This window comes from Helianthus annuus, chromosome 15 (genome assembly GCF_002127325.2).
Source record: "Helianthus annuus cultivar XRQ/B chromosome 15, HanXRQr2.0-SUNRISE, whole genome shotgun sequence".
NCBI classification, from domain to species: Eukaryota; Viridiplantae; Streptophyta; class Magnoliopsida; order Asterales; family Asteraceae; genus Helianthus; species Helianthus annuus.
Window position 1 is genome coordinate 123,076,067 of NC_035447.2, and position 23,591 is coordinate 123,099,657.

The window sequence follows — 23,591 nt, forward strand, 5'->3', positions numbered from 1 at the left end:
GGGTACTTTGGATACTTCAAATTCGTAACTTGAAAACGAGTAAACGAAAAACACCACCCAAGTGAAAAATGGCATGTGATGATTGGCACCATTCTTTTTCGCTAATATACAAAGTACGTTTACTTATGATTAATTTTAAAATGCAACTTAAGCAAACAAATAAAATACAAAAAAAAACCTAGGGTTTAAGCAGTAATTTTTTTTTCTGGTGGACGAGTGGCATCATCTATTTGAATTCTAAACAAAAACATTATTTGTTTAGAAAAGAGCAAAACTTGCTGAATGTTTCTTTATAATGTTCATATTAAAATGTAATTTATGCCTAAAAATCTATTAAAGTAAGGTTGGAGGTAAGTTTTCAATGTTAGCTATTGTGAGAGATATAAATTATACAATCAACCTATCATGTTAATGGGTCAAAATTGCAAGCACCCCCACCCACCCCCTACCCACCCACGTAATGAAGCTCCTGATACTGCAAAATATCCCCATGATCAAAAGCACTTCCATTGTCTATTTTGATTGTTATGTCTTGACCGGGTTTTATCTCACCGTTATTATCTAGGAGGTCAATGGTGTAGCATTGTCCACATCCAGTCAACTCTAAAGTCTTGGTCAAGAAGTGCTTTTACTGTGAAAGTATAAAAAAGACACTTGTTAGACAAGTTTGACTATGAATAAGCCATATTATGTACAACTCAATTTTTAGCATTTCTCGGTTTAGTCCAATTACACTTTCGTGTCTGTGGTTTTGCAAAAATCTTGACCTCATCCTCTAGAGCATGACGGTCTTGATAGCTGCACACATAATTTTATTAGGAAAAATATTTTAGAAGTACAAGTTACGTAGTCAAATTTATTATATTACCAAAAGGGATAATTTCATATATCCCCTTAAGACTTGTGTGTTGTCTTGTGTATCAATGCGATGAGGGTCTTTTATCAAACTCGTATATTAAACGGGGGTCTTTTAGAAGAAATATCATGTGATGAGCAAAATTACAAAAATTTGTTACAAAATGTGACATTTTTTTTTGCAACCCCTTGGCAACTACTGTGTTGTTGCTGATCATGCAAACCACTCTTTGAACCTTTATAAGATCTCCACCTGGTGCAAACACTTGTGCTTGATAATTGATTTCACACTTGAAAACATTTGGGCACCGGTTATCAACCTATAATATGATTATCGGCCAGTACAATTGTTTCAAGATAAAAAGTCTTTAAGTAAGTACGAGGTTTCAACTGACATCCAATTATTCATTTAAAAGCATATTCAAGTAAACAATTCACGCTTTGCAAGTATCATCATTAGTAGGGGTGTTTTTTAGGCAAACACTAAGCCATAAATGGTTTTTGATTATTATAAACCAGAACCAAACCGCTGAAATTTGAAACCGAACTAAACAAACCGTTACCAGTTTCAACATCAACAGTCTTTTAGCCTTTGCAATTTTGCCCCTGTCCAAGTAACAACATAAAAAAAGTCACTGTACTTATCCAACGGCCAAGATCTGTTCGTTTTTGTATATATATTTAAGTATGAAACTTGATACTGAATTATTTGTTTAGATGGAAACAAATTGTTCAAATCTCTAGTATACTTATCCATTTATCACATCAACAGAAAACAATAATAAGATAACTAATTACTAACCTAAAATATTGAGATTTTGTTTGAATTGACCAGAGACATTATGAATTTTCATACAGCCTATATAGGGATAAGCTAATATAAACGCCCAATGGTTCCACTTCAAGTCTTATTTAGCTAGTTTATTTTAATTTAAGTTCAATATATTATCAAACAAATGGTCCGGTTTCGTACGACCGACTTTTGGTATCAACCGTAAACCAAACCGTATGCTACGGTTTGGAATTTTTTGAAACCGACAAACATGTAACCAAACCGATGATTGGTTTGGATGGTTTCTCAGTTTTAAACCAAACATGAACACCCCTAATCATCAGTAACAAAAGAATACCAACGAAGGTAAAAATGATACAAAACATAGTTCAAAGATAAATGTGTGTTATTGGTCACCAAAACCATTATGTTTAAGGTCAACCCAACCTGGCCCGTTTTGAATTGTTGCCTAACATGCACATTTTGCTATATCTAGAAATAACAGTAGAAAAAACCTATATACCATTTTTGAAGATTTGCATACCGATTAATTCACTCCCAAAATATAAGAGTAAATGAATTTTCTGCTCTTGCTGCATCACGTCTATGATCTAAATAATGCAATCAAAAAAGAATTAGTAACAGATGCAAGCAAACTAAAACTAATAATGTATTGTAAAATACAGATAAAGTACTAGAAGCGGGGTGCAAATGCAAATTAATTTTTATTTATACAACATAATATAACAAAATGTCAATGTAAATCAATAAAGGAAAAATCCAGCTAAATTCTTACGCTTCGGTTATTAAAAACTTGGTGTGCTTCTCGGAAGAATTCAGATGATCATTTGCCTTGACAACATTCATTCCAAGATTTGCAAGTGATCCCATCTGTATTTTTGTTACAGATTTTGAAGAATTCATACAGTGTCAAGAAGTGCACCAAGGCGATCTCCAAATGTAATTTCTACCACACTTGCACTGGGATTTCATCAGTTTAGTTTCCTAATAAATTTCAACCTGCAAATGAAGATAAAGATAGAACTAGGTAAACTTACAAAAAACCAAACTTGAATTTTAAACAAATTACGTTTTTAAATATTGATACATCTAAAGTTGTGGATGAGGCTATTAGAATCACAATAATGAGTGAGTATGACAATCTGGGTAAAAGTTTTATCATATAATAAACTTCGTAAAACCCCATATCAGGAAAATATAACAATTAGCCCTTGATTCTGGATCCATCATATAATAAACTCCTTAAAACCTAATTAAAACACGAATTGACAAACAAAAATACGTGTACACAAGTTTCGTGTAATAAAAAAACACACCGAATAGACATGATTTCTCAAACCAGAATTCGTAATAAGCACTTGAGATTACGTGTGATGGCAGAGGAATTAAGGATTATACCACCTAAAAAGAGACCTAATCGATCTCTTAGCACAAACGTTTCCTTCAATCATTCGTCTTCAATAACCCTAGATCTTCCGATCTTGCAAAGATGAAAGAGTTACTGTTTGGAGAGTAACCACAACTTGGAAAAAAGCATTCAACGCCGGTGATTGTAGGTTTCATGCCAGTGGGTGGTCGTTGTGTAATCATTGACAAACTCTGGTGGGTGGTCGGAGGATGGTAGCGGGAGGCTAGTTAGAGCACATACGACGATAGAGCTGAACACCCTTGTATAACGATTCAAACAATCTGGGTTAAAGAAAAAACAAAATTATAATGGCACAATAATCAACCCTGTCTAATTACAAATATTGCAAATTATATACATTTAAGCACCAAAATGGAACACATAAATTGGGAAATCGTAAACAACTAACCTCGAGTTGAGCTGCTATATGAAGAGTAGAATGACAATCCTTAACAGTAATTTGTAGAATAAGATTTTTTTTTGTTTGTTTGTGAGCCTCTTTTCTGTACATTATATAAGAATATATTCTCAACTGAAATGGTTAGAGTTGTGGAGATAATGGGCATGGAAATTAGGATTTAGGATGTAACCGCCAGCTAAGGAAAAAAACTGAGTTGTGGAGATCATGGGCAGTTGTGGAGATAATGGGCAGGGAAATTAGGATTTAGGATGTAACCACCAGCTAAGGAAAAAAACTGTCCTAAACCGCTCTAAACCGCCACTATAGCGGTTATTTTTTGGAGTTTAAACGGCTGAGATTTCATCTCAGCATGATCCAACGGTGGATATTGACTTGGATGGTGGTTAGACTTAATGGGTTCCATATATATATATATATATATATATATATATATATATATATATATATATAATGACAAGTGTCCTCTAAATGATTTCTTTTATCATATAGTATAGATTCTCTATGTTTTAAACTGATTATACACTACGTGTCCCTTTGTAAAATATATATATACAACAATCTTATCGAGGTTATTTCAAATATGAAATATTACTTCCTTTGATAAAGACAAGAGTGAGATATAGAACACATACTCATTTACTCGCCTAATCGATCCGATGAATATATTATCCATGTATCACTTGTGAAAACTTAGCTAAACCTTATTAAGGCTAAAAACTTATTTTACCAAAGAAAATACTTAATTTTGGTGGGCAACAGAAAGTTACTTTTTGATTTACCTAATATGTGGCTTTAAGTTAGGTAATTTTTTGTTAAATCTGAGAGTTTAAGCTAATTGGCTATAAGAAAGGAATTAAGATCTTTTAAGTGTTTGATAATAGTGTTTATAACCACATTTTTTAATAAGTTTACCCAAACACCCCCTTTATCTATATCTATGTTTGGAAACATTTTGAGGGCGATGATTAACTAGTTCAAACATGCTAATAGGATGTGCAAGAGGTTCTACTCAAAACCCGCTTAGCGATCTATAATATGATGAGGTAATAGATGTTTAAGTTCGTATATGGGTTTCACTCCTATCAAGGTATGATTTAAACTCGACTTTTAAGTTGATGATGGATATTATAGGAGTGTTTGGTTAAACTAATTATTGTGATTTTAATACATGATAATTAGTTTTTTTTTTAATAAAGTGATAAATGAATAAGTTGTTATGATTATATATGCTAAGAAATGTGATTTAGTTGACATGAATTGTAACAAAATCCAATCATCAATAGTTATTTGATTAATTGATTTCGATTCTTCAAAGCGTAACTACTTTGAGGTTACAGATCTTAACACCACCTAGTTGAATTGTGTTCTTAAGTTATTGGTGTAAAAGATATGAAAACATGAATGTTTATCAGTATTTTTTAAGGGTAGCCATTTTATGATGTCGCTATAGTAAATAAAATAAAGCGTATAGATTGAAGTTCACTTACCTAAAAACTTTGTATCAAACTTAATCTAAGATATAAGAACTCTATATAATAATATATAGATAGAAAGTGTAGAGAGAAAGAAAATTTATTAACAGACTATATACTATCGTCAAAGTGATTTTTATCTTGTTGAAACACCAAGTGATTTTGATCTTGTCGAAACACCGTTGAAAGAGTGAGAGGTACACAGAAAAGTGCATCATACTAGTTCACGTTTTTCAGCAAGACTAAAGGTATGTTTGGATTGATGGTAATTAAAGAAAAATAATATAGATCATAGTAATGAAAGTTTAATAATATAGATCATAGTAATGAAAGAATAATAATATAGATCATAGAAGGTGTGTGGCTTTAGAGTTTGGGAAAACGAAATTTTGCACGAGAAAACGAAATTTTGCTACATATATATGATAAACTGACCATTAGAAAAAGAAAGATAAGTTTTCTAGATTTGTTATATGAAGAAAAAAAAAAGAGAAAAGGGTAGTTATTAAAATTTGTGGGCTTTGTCGAATTTACATATAAACCTTTAGACTTGAATTTTGAATGATTAAAATCCTTGTATTTATAAAAATTAACAAACGATATCTTTTTTATATATAAAATTAAGGTACTTAGTCACATAAAAATGTTATTATTTTAAATTAAAGAGGATTTATTAATGGAAAATAACAATTTTCTTTTAAAAAAGTAAGTTCCTTCCAAAGACTTTCATCACTAAGTTTTAAAAATTAAGATACTTGTCACACATAAAAATGTTATTATTTTCAATTTAAGAGGATTTATCAATGAAAAATAACATTCTTTTAAAAAGTAAGTTTAGAAAAAGAAAGATAAGTTTTCTAGATTTGTTATATGAAGAAAAAAAAAAAGAGAAAAGGGTAGTTATTAAAATTTGTGGGCTTTGTCGAATTTACATATAAACCTTTAGACTTGAATTTTGAATGATTAAAATCCTTGTATTTATAAAAATTAACAAACGATATCTTTTTTATATATAAAATTAAGGTACTTAGTCACATAAAAATGTTATTATTTTAAATTAAAGAGGATTTATTAATGGAAAATAACAATTTTCTTTTAAAAAAGTAAGTTCCTTCCAAAGACTTTCATCACTAAGTTTTAAAAATTAAGATACTTGTCACACATAAAAATGTTATTATTTTCAATTTAAGAGGATTTATCAATGAAAAATAACATTCTTTTAAAAAGTAAGTTTCTTCCAAAAACTTTTATCACTAAGTTTTAAAAATTAAGATATTTATTATTAGAAAATAAAGTCTAGAGCTTCGTATACAAATTTTATAAAAGTTAAAAGGGTTTTCCAGTAATCACTCAAAAGATGACTACTAACTTAACTTATCAGGTTGAAACTACGTGCAGCTCAGGCAAAGAAAGAGAAGTTGTAAGCAAAAAAAAGAACTCAGGAAATAATTAGGTATATGTCTACATATCGGAGGCAAAATCAAAGTAAGTTTAAGTTAAGAGCGGCAAATTCTGATATGACATGAAAAAAGTCATGTTATGGGTTAACTAATATAAACCATTTATTAGATGGGTAAACCCGAATACAAACTTTTTTTATAAACTGCTAACCTAAGCACACCCTATTTAATAAATGGTTGACAAATCTTGATTTAAACTAGTGGGATTCCCTGCGCTTTGCGGCGGGCTTTTGATTAGTATTTGTTCAGTTCATTACAGTACCAATACGATACCTATACTCGACATAACAATCGACACGTATTTTACATCGACTAAACATCATAATGTGAAGTATATGTTTGTTTAGGTTTTGTTGGAATCTTGTGAAAGTAATGGGGAAGAAGAAGCATTTGGATTGGACAACCCTTTCGATTATGTCCCCGGGAAGCAATAAAGTTCCATTCGTTAAAAAGAATGTAAGATTGTTTTTTTTTTTTTTTTTTTTTTTTGTTTTCGTTGTGTGTTTTGTACCGTATAATATTGAATTGAAAATTTATAAAAAAAAAAATGTGTGATTGATTACATCGAATTGTTATATTTGTAGTTGCAAATTGCAATCTACACTATGGAATATAACAACGTTAAAATGCTTTAACTAAAAAGAAAACCAATTATTAAATGCAAGTGATTTACAACCATTAAAATTAAAACCTTGAGTACAAGTATGAATGTTTGATGGTTCAATTTTAAGTTTTTCTTTGCCATGTCATGCCATGCCAAACTCACAATTTAATTATTATTTCATTATGTGAGATTTATTGGGAATTAAACTCACAACTGAAAAAGTGTTAAAACTAAAATAATTCCTTTTATTATCTAATTAAATATTGTTTTTAAAAGATTAAAATTTTTCCTAAATTATTGTGATAATTGTTTCTCATTCAGTTGATTTAGTGTTTTGTCGATACCATACCGATACTGTAATAAACCAAATTAATACCTACCAAACACATTGACTAGTTGTAATTAGATAAGTTAGATCACTATTTAGTAATAACTTTTTAGATCATATTTAAATTTATATATTTATGATATTTTAAATATAAATATTAAACTTTTTAACTACAAATTTTTAAACTTAAATATCACTATTTACACTGCAAGAATTTAAACCCTCATATTTTATGGGGCAAACACTAAAGCACTATATCATTAGATTATGGGTAAATATTAAATTTATTGACGAGTCAACTTGTTTCGATCTTCACAACTAAAATATTATTAGAGCGGCGTTAGTTAAATTGTTACTATGAGTTATTATTAGTAAACAAGTCACAAATATTTCTTAGATTGTTCTAAAATGAAGACACTTAAAAACACCAATACACCCAAATCACCTTAAACATGTCTGATTAGCTACCATATTATAATAACATCTATTTTTTTAAAACATTCAAAACCCACCAAAAAACTTTGCCACATTATCAACACATTTTTATTTTTAACCATTTATCTCTTTTTATGGTTTATATATAAAATCTACAATAGACCTAACCGATTTGTGTTTTCTTATTCTTGACCATAACTATTCTCTAAGTGAGCATGGGGCACTACTCTCAACTATTTTACTAGGCACCAATCATATAAAACTACCTCACTTTTACCCTCAGTATCACTTAAATGCGTGACAATGCTTATCTCAACTAACTAAAACAATAGACCTCATCACTTTTACTCTACTCTATCTCTGTACTTTACCCCCCCCCCCCCCCACAATCTCCAACATTCGGTGACATATAACCGTTACCACTACCCGATTTTGATACCCACTTAAGTGACGACGATCTTACTTAGTTCGGTAGCCTACTCAAAATGCTTTTACCCGAATACACCCCTCCTCAAACAGGTAAATTCCACAAAACGGGATTATGTTACTTTTTTTGGGGCTAAAGATGTCAAAAATATTTATTGACCATGCTTTTATAAAAAATTAATTTGACAACTTAAATTAATATAAAGAATTGACCATACTTTTATAAAAAAATAATTTGACAATGACAACTTAAATAAATATAAAGACCAAAACAACAACCAACAACTATATTGATTGATATCATGTTGATTTCTTTTTTATTCCATAAGTTAAAACATACCCAACAACTTTGGACTTTACGTCTTTCAATATTTTTTGATCAATCAAACTATTATTGGTTCTTCTTGATAAATTATTCCTGCAACTCTCTAATTCTTTAGGGTTTATTCAAATCTTATGAGATGGGGAAGAAGAAACATTTGGATTGGACCAGCCGATCGATCATTTCTTCTGGAGGTGACAGAGTTCCTCTGATCAGAAAAGATGTAAGTCTTTCTTTAATTCTTGATCGATCACTCATTTATATCGTATTTCTTTCTGTATTCTTAAATTTATCAAATTTAAATTGTGGGGTTTGCTCAAAATTTAATCTTGGAAGAAAACCTAATGGTGGTAGCTGTGAAGTGACCAGTAGAATCCCAATTTTCAGTTTTTGTTTTGATTTTTGTTGAAATTATTTTTGGGATTTTGGAATTTAGGGTGTAAGGATCTGGGTTCCGAAAAGTCATAAATTGTTTGCCAAACATTGCCTAAATAAAAAATGCAGGCTGTCTTATGTTGGTATAAAAATAAGTTAGATAACAAGAAGTTTTAGGGGGTGTTTGAACTATGAAGTTGCAATAATCAGTTTTGGGTATGATTGTTGAGATAAATGTAGAATTACCTATTTGATTATAAATTTTAGAGCTATCCGTAATAGGCTAACGCCCCTGGTGAGGTGGCAACCTTTCTTGGGCGTTAAACACCGTTCCTAGGGGCGTGAAGGTGGGGAAGGTTAGGCGGATAACGGGTGTGAGGAAGGAGGTAGGTGGCCCCACCAATTGTCAACCAATCAGATTAATTCTTTTTTTTAGATTTAAATATTATTTTAAGGGGGTAGTGGGTAGTGAAAACTTGTGAAATCATTACACGTCAAAGGTGAAAAAAAGTGAGCGAGAACTTATGACTACGTGTGACAGTGATGTGGCAGACACTTTATGATATGGCGGTTAAAAAGAATGAAACCGTTACATATGGTCTAATTTATTAAGCGGTTATAGTCACTTGAAAAGCACTCATCCAAACGCCCCGTTAAGCGTCTTCTTATTGTGAAGTTAGTATATATTTATGATTGTAGGTAAAGAGAAACGAAGATGAAACCGGGACATCTAATAGTCCTGCAACCGATCTTGAGCATGGAGATGCAATACAGGTGACCATCATTTCGGTTTCATATTCTGTTACTTATCCTAAAGCAGTTTCTTCCTGACTCACCATATCGTTTTTGTGAAATTAGGCAGCAAACGTTGGATTTTCCAGAGTTCTACTTTTGGTAAGATCGCTTACACAGGCCCGTGTAATTTCATTGCAATTTTAAGATTTAGAAATCATTTTTTTGTTCTTACATTGCAGGCGAAACCTGATGCAGGGACGCTCGTTATTGCCACCATTGCGTTATTGATCGCTTCCACCTCGAGCCTGCTAATTGTATGCCATTTCTGAGTTGGTAGAATTATCTGAAAAATATTATACTAGTTAAACTCGGTTTTTACAGATTATATAATATTATAGTGTTATACTGGTGTTTTCATGTTCAGCCGTCTTTTGGCGGGAAGATTATTGACATTGTATCAAGAGATATAAAGTCTCCCGAAGAGCAAACCGAGGCTCTGAATGCTGTCAAGGATACTATACTAGCCGTTGTGTTGGTGGTTGTTGTTGGGTGTGTTTTTTTCCTAAAAATCACTAACTAAATCATATATATCAAGAATTCTATATAACCTTTTGGTCGTAGTTCATTGTCAACAGCACTCCGAGCATGGTTGTTTTCTTCGGCTAGTGAACGGGTTGTTGCTCGTTTGAGAAAGCAACTGTTTAGCCACCTTATGCAGCAGGTGAGTCAACACGACCTGTTTTGAGTTTCGACCGCATGTTTTGCTACCTATTGTTACAATGGGTGAATACAACAAAAGATATGTAACTTGTTGTTCAGGAAATAGCCTTCTATGATGTTACTCGAACGGGAGAGCTCCTCAGCAGGCTATCTGAGGACACACAAATCATTAAAAATGCGGCGACTACTAATCTCTCCGAAGCACTAAGAAACTTGACTACTGCATTTATTGGTCTAGGCTTCATGTTCTCGTCTTCTTGGAAGTTAACACGTAAGTTTTCGTTTTCAGTATCCTGGACCGAATTACGTAAAATGAATAGGGATGACAATTTCTGACATGGCCCACAAAAATAATCAGGTTTTCCCTTTAATAAAAATGTTGTGTTCAGGTTGATTTGTTTAACCCTTTTAATTAAACGGGCCGTGTTTTTGTTGACTTGTTGAATTAAGCACCGTTTAATCAAACACGTCGACCCATCGACGCGTGTAGTTTAACATTTATTACAACCTGTTCACAATTCGTCAACCCATTTGACTAGTTTAAATAAACGGGTTAATGGGCCGTGTTTGGTTTATATGGTTTTAAGTGTGTCTGGGCCCGGGTTGATGTATTTGACACCGATGAAACCCTTAAAAGTGAACACTATTTGCAGATAATATATATTTTTTTGCTTTTTGTTCTATGAAGTGCTGGCATTGGTTGTTGTACCAATAATATCTGTTGCGGTGCGCTATTTTGGAAGGTATCTTCGGGAGCTCTCTCATGCAACACAAGCTGCAGCCGCAGTTGCTGCCTCAATTGCAGAGGTTTGCGTCTTCAACCAACTGCTGTTCGGTCCTCTGGTTTTGACTTGTGGTTGACTTTTCACATATTTATGTCTAGGAATCTTTTGGTGCCATTAGAACAGTGCGGTCGTTTGCACAAGAATCTTATGCAATTTCAACCTACTCTGAAAAAGTTGATGAGACGTTAAAACTCGGGCTCCGACAAGCAGTAAGTGTTTTATCTTTTATCATAATATATTTGTCTTATTTATTAAAGATTTATAACATATCTTGTTTACATGACAGAGAGTCACGGGTTTATTCTCTGGTGGTATGAGTGGAGCATCAACGTTATCTGTAATTACGGTGGTGATATATGGAGCTTATTTGACCATAATAGGCTCCATGACTGCTGGATCTCTTACATCCTTCATTCTCTACAGCCTCACTGGTACCATAACTTACACACACACACACACACATATATATAGTGAAAGGTCTAAATACAAAAAGGCTCTTAACGTGTAATGGCACGTGACCACCAATATCACGTGCGTAATTATGCAAATAACGTGCGTCATTAGGGTTAACCCAACCCAACCCATGCGTAATTAGGGTTTAACCCAACCCATGCGTAATTATGCAAATAACGTGTGTAATTATGCAAAGTTAATTACTATTGTGCCACCGCATGCAATTGAAGGCCTAGATTAGATCAAATGTGCGGTTAAGATGCTCCGGTACGCATCGCACGATAAGGTGGTCTTGTACGTTAACTGGCCTCTCTCGCTATATATATATATATATATATGTATATAGTCTTAGGATCCTGTATACATACATATATATATATACTGATCATAATACTAATAGAACTTCTTATTTGCAGTTGGATCCTCGATATCTTCATTATCCGGGCTATATACAACCGCCATGAAAGCTGCAGGTGCAAGTAGGAGAGTTTTTCAGCTTCTAGACCGTGTGTCGAGCATGGAAAAAGCAGGGGACCAGTGTCCTGTGGGGTCAGACTTCAGAGTCTTTCTTTATATCTTCTGCATCAATGAATTTCTATAGTTAGTTATTTCTTTGATTATGGTTTATAAAATGTAGTGATCCAGATGGAGATGTTGAACTAGATGATGTTTGGTTTTCGTACCCGTCTCGCCCTAATCATATGGTACTTAAGGTAATAGCGTTAGAGAAAAAAATCACCTTCTTCTCTGATCGGTCAAAGTCAACGCACAATTAGTCACCGGTTCATGTACTAACGAAATAAATTGACAGGGGATTACTTTGAAACTGAGACCTGGTTCGAAGATAGCCCTCGTTGGACCAAGTGGTGGAGGAAAGGTATCGTAAAGATCACTACTTTTTGTGTTTTCAAGGTATTTGACGCGCTAAATCTTGATGACAAATATATGTTTATGCACAGACCACCATAGCAAATTTGATCGAAAGATTTTATGATCCAGTGAAAGGAAAGGTTTTGCTAAATGGGGTTCCTTTACCTGAAATATCGCACGAGTTTCTACACAAAAAGGTACTCTAATTCGCATATTTCATACGTTTATTAGCACAATAGCACAAATTCATCAATACGTTGACTTTGACTTTGACTTTTATGTTTATTTTGCGTTTAAGGTGAGTATCGTGAGCCAGGAGCCTGTTTTGTTCAACTGTTCTATAGAAGACAACATTGCATACGGGTTTGATGGCAAAGCCAGCAGTTCCGACATTGAAAATGTTGCTGTAAGTTGTTTATCTATTTAAAATTTATTTTTCTGGATTTTTAAGTTCTTGAGTGCTTACTAGTTGAAGTGGGATACAAAAGAAAATGGCAAACGCCCACGATTTTGTGTCATCGTTTCCAGAAAAATATCAAACGATGGTGGGAGAACGCGGGTTGAGGTTATCCGGAGGTCAGAAACAACGAATCGCCATTGCTAGAGCGCTGTTGATGAATCCGAGAGTTTTACTATTGGATGAAGCCACTAGTGCTTTAGACGCTGAAAGCGAGTATCTTGTTCAGGTGCACCAAGCAAGCCATATTTTCACATTCGTAATGAGCTGTGAGTTGATAGATTCTAATGTGCGTGTTTTCGTATGAGTAGGATGCAATGGACTCGCTTATGCAAGGAAGAACGGTTCTAGTTATAGCACATAGGCTATCGACTGTGAAGAGTGCAGACACGGTGGCTGTGATATCCGACGGTCAAATTGCAGAATGTGGAACTCATGAGGAACTTCTTAACATGGACGGGATTTACACCGCACTCGTAAGAAGACAATTACAAGTTCCTCAAAATGCCGAATCATAGTCTATAAACTATTTGAACCCAATGAAGATCTGATACACACACACATATGCAAAGACCATATGTATTGATGGGGAGAAAATTTGTATAACAAAGGGATTTTGTATAATATACTATTGAAAGATTCATCACTTGATCTACAAACATGTCCCAAGTTACAGGATGTCTTTAACTGATTTTATATAACTTATATGTTTTTGGACAAGAAGCTGTTGTTGTTTGGTTTACTGATTCTTGCTGTTGTGCTGCAAATTGTTGAGAATAATTCACAAAACGAACGTTACTCGCTTTCTCATTGTTTACGGTTGAGAGCGTCACATCGGTTCTATGTGTTCAACCCATGACATGCTATATAGGGTCAATTGTATAGAGTAAGTTGACACCAATAACATATTTAGATACAGTTTTTCATATTTTCAACCCAAATAATGCATTTGTATTATTGTTTAGATGGAATATTATGTATGTAATAGTTCACCCAAATTTGTTTATCATTATTATTATTTACAAGAAATAATGATAATGATAATGATAATGATAATGATAATGATTTTTTTTTGAACGGCCAACAGAAAAATTTTATTAATTCCTAGCCAGCGGCTAGCACCAAAATTACAATCACCAATTACACCACATAACTATCTAAATACATCCGATCACCATTAACCACCGAACATCTCTATTAGAACACATCAAAAACCCGCCATTGCTCCCAGGTCATCTCCGAAGCTTTAGACCGATTCTTGATCCATAGAAAGCTCTTTGTCTTTATTTCCTCCACAATGCAACTAACTGCTTTATCTTTCCCAGAAAACATAAGCTCATTCCTCATATTCCAAAGGCTCCAAATAGTTACTTGGCAAATTGCATGAAAGGCCTTCTTTTTCTTTCTTGAACCACCAAACTGTTTGTAGGAATCTAAAATATCTTTTAGGCTAAAGGCTATTATAGTGTGACATTTACACCACTGGAAGATAACTTGCCAGACAATCTGAGCATAGCCACATGAAACGAGAAGATGGTCACTTGTTTCCGGATATTCCCGACAGAGAATACACTCCAAAGTCTGGATCGAGATGCCCCGATTAGCTAATGCGACCCTAGTTGGAAGTCTCTCCTTCTCCGCTCGCCACGCAACTATACCGACCTTTTTCGGCACCCCGTTGTTCCATTCCACGACATAAGACTGATCAGACATATTATGACAGTGAAGTACCATTTTAACACTAGCAACCGAGAACAGGTTTGAAGGATCCATCTTCCAAGACCACCTATCGAGACCGCTTCTAGCCGAGACTCCCACTAATGTTGAAGAAAGAAGCTGAAATTCCTGTAATTCTTCGGCGCCAGCCAACTGTCTCCTCCATACCCAACTCCACATTATCCCGTGTTCACCAACTTGCATCCTATCCGCAACGGTACACCATTTTTCTTTCTCCAATTGAAACAATAATGGAAAAACATTTAATAAAGGCTCAGACCCAATCCAAGTATCCACCCAAAAAGCCACAGACGACCCATCAAAGACTTCCCCAGTTAAATTTCTTCCGATATCGACCCCCTTATTAATTAATAATGGAGCAATGTTGTATATTTGTTTCCATGGACCTGCACTTGCTAATTTCACTGGTATCACATTCCATGTTCGTGAGTTATTATGGATAGCCCACACTACTTTCCTCCACAAACTATTCGGTTCCGTCTTAAAGCGCCACCACCACTTCGCAAGCATCGCGAGGTTAGCATCTCGTAAGGTTCCGAAGCCCAATCCTCCATACTTAATTGGTGCTACCACGTGATCCCAAGCCATCCAACTCATCTTATAATCTTCTTCTGTTCCACCCCAAAAGAATATAAGTCGGAGCCGTTCTAATTCTTTCAACACTTGGACAGGAGCTTTGTACAAAGAGAAGAAGTAAGTAGGCAACGAACTTAGCACGGCTTTTATCAACGTTATTCTCCCACCATATGATAGCTTCTTTGCTTTCCAGATCGATAGCCGACTCTTAAATAAATCGATTATTGGCCTCCAATTCCTTACTAAGTTCATATTAGCACCCACGTATAACCCAAGGTATTTTAATGGGAATGATCCTTCTCTACACCCAAGCGTATTTGCCATGGCTATCAATTCCACTTCAGATACTCCAACCCCATATAGTCGACTTTTAGAAAAATTAACTTGAAGGCCAGAGATTAAGTAGAAACCTCTAAGGATACGACGGAGATATATTGCATTGGATGCTGACCACTCACCCAAAAAAACCACATCATCTGCATAGAGAAAATGCGATAATGCCGAAACTGTGTTGTTGCATCTAATACCATGAAATAGCCCGACCTCCAAGGCCTTCTTCATGATCCCAGAAAGTGCTTCCATAGCAATTAAAAAAAGAAACGGAGACAGGGGGTCTCCTTGTCGTAGCCCCCGTGAACATTCGAACTCCAAAGTAGGTGAACCATTGACGAGGATAGACGCCCGGGCTGAATGAAGAGTTGCCATTATCCAATTCCGCCACTTTTTTGGGAAACCCATTTGTTTCATAACAACATTCAGAAATGACCAACAAAGAGAGTCATACGCTTTGTGAATATCTACCTTAAATATCATACCAGTTTTCCTTGATTGTTTCAGCCAAGCACAAATTTCGTTTAACATAAGTGGGCCGTCAGTAATATTTCTCCCGCTTAAGAATGTTGTCTGCTCCTCGGAGATAAGCTGCCCGATGACTCTCTTCAGACGGTTGACAAGAACTTTGGATATTACCTTGTTGATACACCCGATGAGACTGGTAGAACGATAATCTAATGGCTTCAATGGGTCTTTTACCTTAGGAATTAACGCAATAAAAGAAGACGAACAACTTCAATTGATGTGCAGATCGACATAGAATTCTTCGAATATTTTAACAAATTTGGCTTGTAACCCGTTCCAACATCTCTTTAAGAATTTAAAGTTGAAGCCATCAGGCCCAGGGGCCCTATCTCCATCGCACTCCCATATTGCATCTTTTATCTCCATGAGAGTGAAAGGACAGATTAGGCTGTCACCGTCTTCTGGCGATAGGACTGTCAAATTCGGGCAGTTTAGCAGTGGCCGAGCCTCCTTAGGTTCTGTTAAAAGTTAAGCGAAAAAATCCTGGAACTTTTGTTTAATGACAATCGGGTTAGTAATCCATTCATCGCCATCAAGAATTCCATTTATACGATTAGAGCTTATATTAGCATTTACAATAAAGTGGAAGAAGCTCGAATTTTCGTCACCATCTACTGCCCACCTTGCTCGAGATTTTTGTCTTGTGTCCGCTATCTTTTGTTTATCCACCTCTGCCATTAATTGCCTGAGATCTAATCGCTGATCCAATTCAAACTGCTGGAGCGATCTTTCTTCCGCCAAAAGTTCTAACTCCGCTACCTTTGATTTCCAACAATTATATAACCCATCCGTTTTCTTTTTTTCCGCAGAAACCCACTCTTTTATCCTATTTTTTAACCACCGGAGCTTCGTAGCGAGGCCAAGATCTGCAGGTCCATTAAAGACAAACTGACTACATTTTCCATTCACAAACTCCATGAATCCATTCATTTCCAGCCAAGAATTATAGAATCTAAATGGGACATGCCCGAAATCCATAGGAGTAGTAGATAGAAGGAGCGGTCTGTGATCAGAATATCGTCTTTCCAATGCCGTAAGGGCTGCTCCCGGCCATTGTTCTAGAAACCCAATGCACACAAGAAACCTGTCTAGCTTGCTTAGTTTATCGCCTCTATCCGAAATGTAGGTGTATTTTGCTCCACCCATATCGTATTCGTTGAGAGCAGCCGAAAGGATGAAATTGTTAAAAGCTTCCGCATTTGAAGCCACAAATTCCGAATTAAGTCGTTCCTCTGGTTTCCGAACATCATTGAAATCCCCTTAAAAACTGTAAAATCCGAGAGGACCTTTCAATGATATCAAACAGGTACTTGTGAATGTGCGGAAATCAATCACAAGTTGATTCAAGTATAAACAATCAAGACCGAAACAATATATAAATAAAACAAACCAGAAAATCTTGCATTCAACGATTAACGAGACTGATACAAGACTTCACAAGCTTTCGGTCGCCTATTCCTTTCTACGTACTGATCAACCTAAACCTGATGGTAAAGGTTTACTTAAATACTAAACATATGGGTCGAAACCCTTAGGCCCACTCAAAAACTTATACAAAACCCATTTAAACATATCGACCCAATAGTGAAATGAACTAAACAAAAACATTAACCCTTGAACTATATATCCCTCTATGAATAAACCTTTAGGTTCCAACAATCTCCCCCTAGGTTTATGCATAGAGGATCTTGAGACTTCAACGACCACTGCTACCACCCAAACGATCCTTGAGTCCACCAAACTCTTTAGTGCGAATATGAATGGCTGAAGCAACAGCAGCAGTCCATCCTTTTGCAATTTCTTCATACCTTTCAGTGGCTCTAATTTGATTTCGAGCTAACACTTCCAAGTCTTCAAGAGCAAGACTCAACAAATCAACTTGATCCACCAAACGAAAGTTCACACCGTCATCACAAACAATTAATGCCTGCCCTAAACGCTCATCATAAGCATAAAAATGCAATGACTTCAAAGCACCTTTTGGAATCTTCTTCACCAAAGGAATCATCTTTTCTTTGTCAGTAGCTGGCCAGTGAACAATCTTCATTCTCTTGTTTGTGTATGGATCTTTAACGCCTTTAGCTGATTTAACGAGAGACTCCGCAGTGTGCATAGAAGGAAAACCACGAAGAACCTCCCTCTTCAATCTCTCGAAAAACAAATATCCACGACCTCCAGGCTTATCATCCACATAAGGTGAATTAGACAAGTTTGTCAAATCAACCTTTGTAAAAGTCTGAAACTGAGCTGGATTCTTGTACCACTCAACTGGTCCAACCTTTCTCTTTATCCACCATCTATGACGATCATGATCAAATCCCCAGCTAACCACACCAGATCTATTTCCAACTTTATCATAGAGAGTTTCTCCAACATCCATTAAATGATGAGTTGCTTGAGCATCATCATCATCAGGATTAAGATTCTTGTTCTTCAGTATAACAAACTCCCTTTCCTTCTTAATTCTCTCAGCCTTTTCCTTTTCTGCAACTGGATCAGTCACCCTTTCAAAGTATTTTTCCATAGCAGCACTTCGCTTAGCATCATCTCTATCAAAGGCTTTTCTTTTGTTTTCTACATCTGTTGGATCAGAAAATTCATGCCCAAATTTCTTCTCCAGCTTTCCACGTAAATCATACACCATATTGAACAACAAACTGACATCTCCTTGAAGCTGTTCAATCTGTTGATCTTTCTTCACTATAGTATCTTCAAGTTGGATGGCGTCTTTATGAATAGAATCTTGCTCAAGCACAACCATTCGCTTCTTCATCTCCCTCATGCTAATAAACTCATCATCACTAGAATCATCATCAAAAAGCATCCTCACTGGCTCTTCAATTCTCTTACCACTTGAACTGCCAGGTTCATCATGAACAGTCCCAGAAGGACCTGCATCTTCAGAAGCAATAGATGGCATTGTCTCAATTAATGGCTCAGAAACAACATTTGCAACTGGTGTATCTGTTGAGGTAGTCTCCAACACACTTCCTTGAGTTTCAGCATAAACTCAAATATGTCTTCTTCAGCAGAGGTGGTATCAGTGACACTTTTCTCAAAGTCGAAGTCATACAAACCTTCATCATCTTCAGCAACATTCAAGAGTTTATCTTTGTTTTGCTCAACATACATTCCGAGTCGAGGACCCCTCCTTTTCCGCTTCAGAGGCAATGAATCAGGATCCTTTGGGTTCTCACTAGGCTCTTCATTTGATACTGTAAGATTGGAAGGAGGATTTCCCATCTTATCAGTCACAGATTTTAACAACAAAGCCAAATTTTCAGCAGTAATCACAGATGGAACAGTAGAAACAGCAACATCAGCTTCCTTTTCAGGAGGAAGCTCTTCATCATCTCCTGAATCACACATAATTTCTATGCCTTCATCGTCAGAGTTGATTGTTAAAATCTCTGTCTCAGGCTCATTATCAACAACACCCTGAACATCGTGCTCCTCAGCAACCATTGCATTTACTGGAACAGGTTGTACTAATACAGGATCAGTAGCTACATCCTCAGTCTCTGCAAACTGACCAAATTTCTCTAGAGGAATCAAACCTTCAAATTTCTTTTCAGTACCCTTTTTAGGAGTGAGAGCACCGAAACAAGCAGGACCCATTGGCTTCAATTCTAAAGTATCTCCAGATCTCACTAAATCTGGATAACGAGCGTTTAGAATCATCTGTAAAAATCTTGGATACATCAGGAACTTGTCCTTTCGAACTCCTGTCACATTTCTCTTCATGCCTTCGAATATGTACTTCGAGTAATTAAAAGGTTCATTGGTTATTAGACAGGTAAAAGCAGCAGACTGAGTAATGTTTAATTGATCAGTGCCTCCTCGATTTTCTGTCATGCAGAGAATAAACATGTGCACCAACAGACGACAATAAGGATGCACAAATTTCTTCACTAACGATGGATACTTTCCTTCATAACTTAATCTCGGCAAAATCGCTTCCACAGTTCCTGCTGGAAGCTCAATAGGATCAATTTCCTGGTCATTGAACTGTAGCACCTCCCTTATCATCTGTTCAGTTACAGTAATCGTTTTCTTTTGTATCTCAGCAATTAAAGCTCCTTTGCCTTCTGCTCCAAGGGCATCAAAACTTGCAGTCTTCAAGAAGTCTTGAATAAGACTCTCGTAGACAACAGGATTCTCTCTCAATGCATGAACAAGTCGGCAACTATTCAACCCTTTAATCAGCGATGTATATAATCTCTTGTGCTTTTCCGGAGGAGCAGCTAAGTATCCAGCTTGATTATGTGTAGAGATAAGCTTCAAATCCATATCTACATGCAAAACAAACATTAAGCTCATAAAATTTGTTAACTTGATAAAACTTATAACTAAGATGAAATATATTCAGAGTTAACATGACATGTCAACAGTCAAAAAGGTCAGTCATTGATCAACAACTCAGAACAACTCAGACTGCAAAAGTCAATGATATGAAGTCACTCGAAACCATAATGTTTCGAGTCGAGACTATGAGGTTTCGAGTCGAGACCTAAGTCGAGACAAGAGAGAGATCACTCGAGACTATCATGTTTTGACTCGAGACCAAAATGAAATCGACTCGAGACCTCAGTCAAGACTGATGAGATTGCGACTCGCAAACATAGATCTCCAGTTCCTAAGACATGTTCTTCAATCTGAGTCGAGATCTCTCAAACACCTTTTGATCTGTTATGATTTGGATCAAAGTTCAATAACACTTTCAAAATTCTTTGAAGACCAAAATATGTCCAATTTTTGGGTTCATGAGTATCTTCAAATATTCATATGATGTTCAAACAATCTTCATCAAATCTTCAAGAAATCCTGCAAAACTTCAACTAAACATCATTAGATTCATCAAACTACCTTCAATCAGCAAGTCGAGACCGGAGTACTCATCAGAAGAATAAAGAAGTCGTCGGAGAGTATGAGAGAGTTTTTGAGTGTAACAGTGATTTGTTTCGAGTGCACAATGAGGGCTCGAGTCGAGACCCCTTTAAATAACCCAAATATGTGGGCCAGGCCTTTAACACATTTGGGCCGAGACCACGGTCTCGAATCGAGACCACACATCAGTCTAAAATTGGATTTATTAAAAATTTTTAATTATATTAGCAATCCAATTAAAATTCAAACTTTACTAATACAACCTTTCAACTTCCTGGGCATGTTTTTATGAAAACATAACCTACAAACATAAAATTAAATAATATCGAAATATTATTTACAAAAATAAAATAAGGAAACATCATAATTGCTCAGGGATCAAATCACAGGTTTCGGGCTTGACCACACTTATCAACACTGATCTACTTCTGAATGATCTAGACAATTTCCAGTATATTTGTCCACCTAAACTCAACTCCCCAGACCTTTACCATAAAACTGCCTGTTACTAATATTTATCATGTTTTAATTTATTAAACAATGAACACCCAAACAAATACTAATCAATTTCCCGGAATTATATATACAGCACACTCTATCATACAAGTAGCTTCCCTACCACATATTTCACAAGTCCAATCCAGATCTCTGAAATTTTAACTGGGAATAGATTGAGAAGAGAACAGAATAGATCTTAAGTAGAGATGGTATAATATACAGATCAAATGAGTTTTTCTCAGTTTGATATAGGTTTCTTGGGTTTCTTTTGGGCACTTGAGGGCCTCTTTCGGGTGCTTAAATGATCTACAGCGCGACAACGTACAGCTAGGTCAGCATGTATCTGGATGCAGCAGAAGCTGACGTTGCCTAGCACCTCCAGGTCAGCATGTATCTGGATGCAGCAGAAGAGGTACACGACTTTTTCAGAGAAAATTTCAGAGGCAGATCAAAATTGTGTGTATCGGGACAACATACAAACATTCAAATAGAAATGAGCTAATTCCAAGTGATTTTCTTTCCTGAGGTCATGTATTAATTTAGTTTTGAACAGAAACAATCAATGCTTCCAGTCTTAAGGATAGAGCCTACCAACACATCATACTAGAGTCAAACTATTTCGATACTGGTCATACTAGAGGGAGATTGTTAGGCCCTAAAGTGTGAGACTACCAACACATCAAATTGTCTTCATAGCGTGAATTCAGCAACGTCTTCAACGTAGTCTATGGTTGTCGCTATGCTGCAGATGTTGTGGAAGTTCTTGACTTCTGAACTCTTAGCACTGGGTCTCTTTCTTCAGCTCTTGTGGTTAGCTTCATATCAGGATCTCGATCAGCATCTTCTTGAAAGTCTTTGTTAAAAAGAATGTGAGAGGAGGATTCTCAGCAACTCTTTTCTTCTTCAATCTTTGTCTTTCATGCAGGTTCACGGTACTTCTTCAAATTTACTTTCACTGTCAGACGGCGTTTCGTATCCGATTCTTCTGACTCAGGTACATCTTGTAGTTGTGCTGCTTCAGGCTTCGTCAACAGCAAACAACATCTCAATCTTCATCAACCCCTGTTCTTGATTGAAATCAAGTTCTACACATGCTCACAAACTCATAAGCAAACATTATTATGCAACAGGGAGAGTACCATATGAACACTAGGTACATCCAAGTACTTGTGCTCGGATTTCACAATTTAAATTCTTTCAACTTTTGATGATCAGTCAAATCTTCAAGAACGATTACATTTTTAATTTTAAGAAAAACAAACAAACACTCTATTTTTGGATTTTTGGTTTTATAGAAAAGCAAGACACTATTTTTGGATTTTTGGTTTTATAGAAAAGCAAGACATTATTTTTGTATTTTTGAATTTTTCTTTTTTTTATTTTTATTTTTTAATATTAAGAACTAGAAACAAATAAAAAACTCAAAATATAAACAACTACCATAATATACAATTACAATTGCAATGGGATCAAAATTCGTTCTCAGGCAGACTAAGGAACACTTTTCAGAACAAGCCTAATCAAACTGGTCTATGCGATTGCCAATATGTTTGTCCACTTAAACTTTAACGCTCAACTTTCAATTTTCAACTTCGTGATATGCTTAAGGTAATATTATACTATTATACCCGTGTGTCCCATTCCAAGGCATACCCCCGCGATCAAGGTAAGCACAACGATTCATCGTAGCAGGTGAGTATACTGATGTCATCCTTTTTGATTTACAACGTTAGACCATTGGTGACAGGTCAGTACTTTCGTACTGCAGAGCGACCAATGATTGTGTCTAACGAGGGCGAGGCAAATACCATTTTGGTACGAATTTGGCTCTTTGAGCATTTGGAATTTTCTCATTTTGTGATTTTATTCCTTAGGGTTTTTGTCCTCTTTGGGATCTTTTAAGATATCTTGACTGTGTCTAGGTCTGCATATAATCTGTTTTATCATGTTTTGATTTCTTAACAATGAACACCCAAATAAATACTAATCAAATCCTGGAAATATAAACAGCACACTCTATCATGCAAGTATCTTCCCTACCACATATTTCACAAGTCCAATCCAGATTTCTGAAATCTTAATTGGGAATAGGTTGAGAAGAGAACAGAATAGATCT

At 35.5% G+C, this 23,591-nt stretch overlaps 2 protein-coding genes and 1 long non-coding RNA gene across 4 annotated transcripts; 1 reads left to right on the plus strand and 2 right to left on the minus strand.

The window, feature by feature from the left end:
- Nucleotides 1-740: 740 nt before the first annotated feature.
- On the minus strand, nt 741-3,595 carry LOC118487287. Its single transcript, XR_004881226.1, has 4 exons — nt 3,466-3,595; nt 3,047-3,337; nt 2,424-2,647; nt 741-2,238 (listed from the first exon to the last, which is right to left on the minus strand). It is a non-coding gene; the product is annotated as an uncharacterized LOC118487287 (long non-coding RNA).
- Nucleotides 3,596-8,494: 4,899 nt separating this feature from the next.
- On the plus strand, nt 8,495-13,661 carry LOC110912396 (ABC transporter B family member 27). Of its 2 annotated transcripts, none has more exons than XR_002577891.2 (17): nt 8,495-8,747; nt 9,599-9,673; nt 9,758-9,793; nt 9,874-9,948; nt 10,059-10,183; nt 10,256-10,355; nt 10,454-10,625; nt 11,043-11,161; nt 11,238-11,348; nt 11,426-11,570; nt 12,009-12,141; nt 12,230-12,305; nt 12,404-12,469; nt 12,552-12,659; nt 12,761-12,868; nt 12,932-13,148; nt 13,231-13,661. XR_002577891.2 is itself a non-coding variant. In XM_022157092.2 (17 exons), the coding sequence occupies exons 1-17, from the start codon at nt 8,664-8,666 to the stop codon at nt 13,435-13,437; spliced, it is 1,938 nt and encodes a 645-aa protein (XP_022012784.2). In that variant the 5' UTR covers nt 8,495-8,663; the 3' UTR covers nt 13,438-13,661. The 2 variants fall into 2 exon arrangements, 1 of the variants encoding a protein (XP_022012784.2); XM_022157092.2 differs by having other exon boundaries at nt 12,951-13,148.
- Nucleotides 13,662-16,558: 2,897 nt separating this feature from the next.
- LOC110914156 lies at nt 16,559-17,236 on the minus strand. The gene has a single exon (XM_022158969.1). The coding sequence runs from the start codon at nt 17,234-17,236 to the stop codon at nt 16,559-16,561; it is 678 nt and encodes a 225-aa protein (XP_022014661.1).
- Between the last annotated feature and the right edge of the window lie 6,355 nt (nt 17,237-23,591).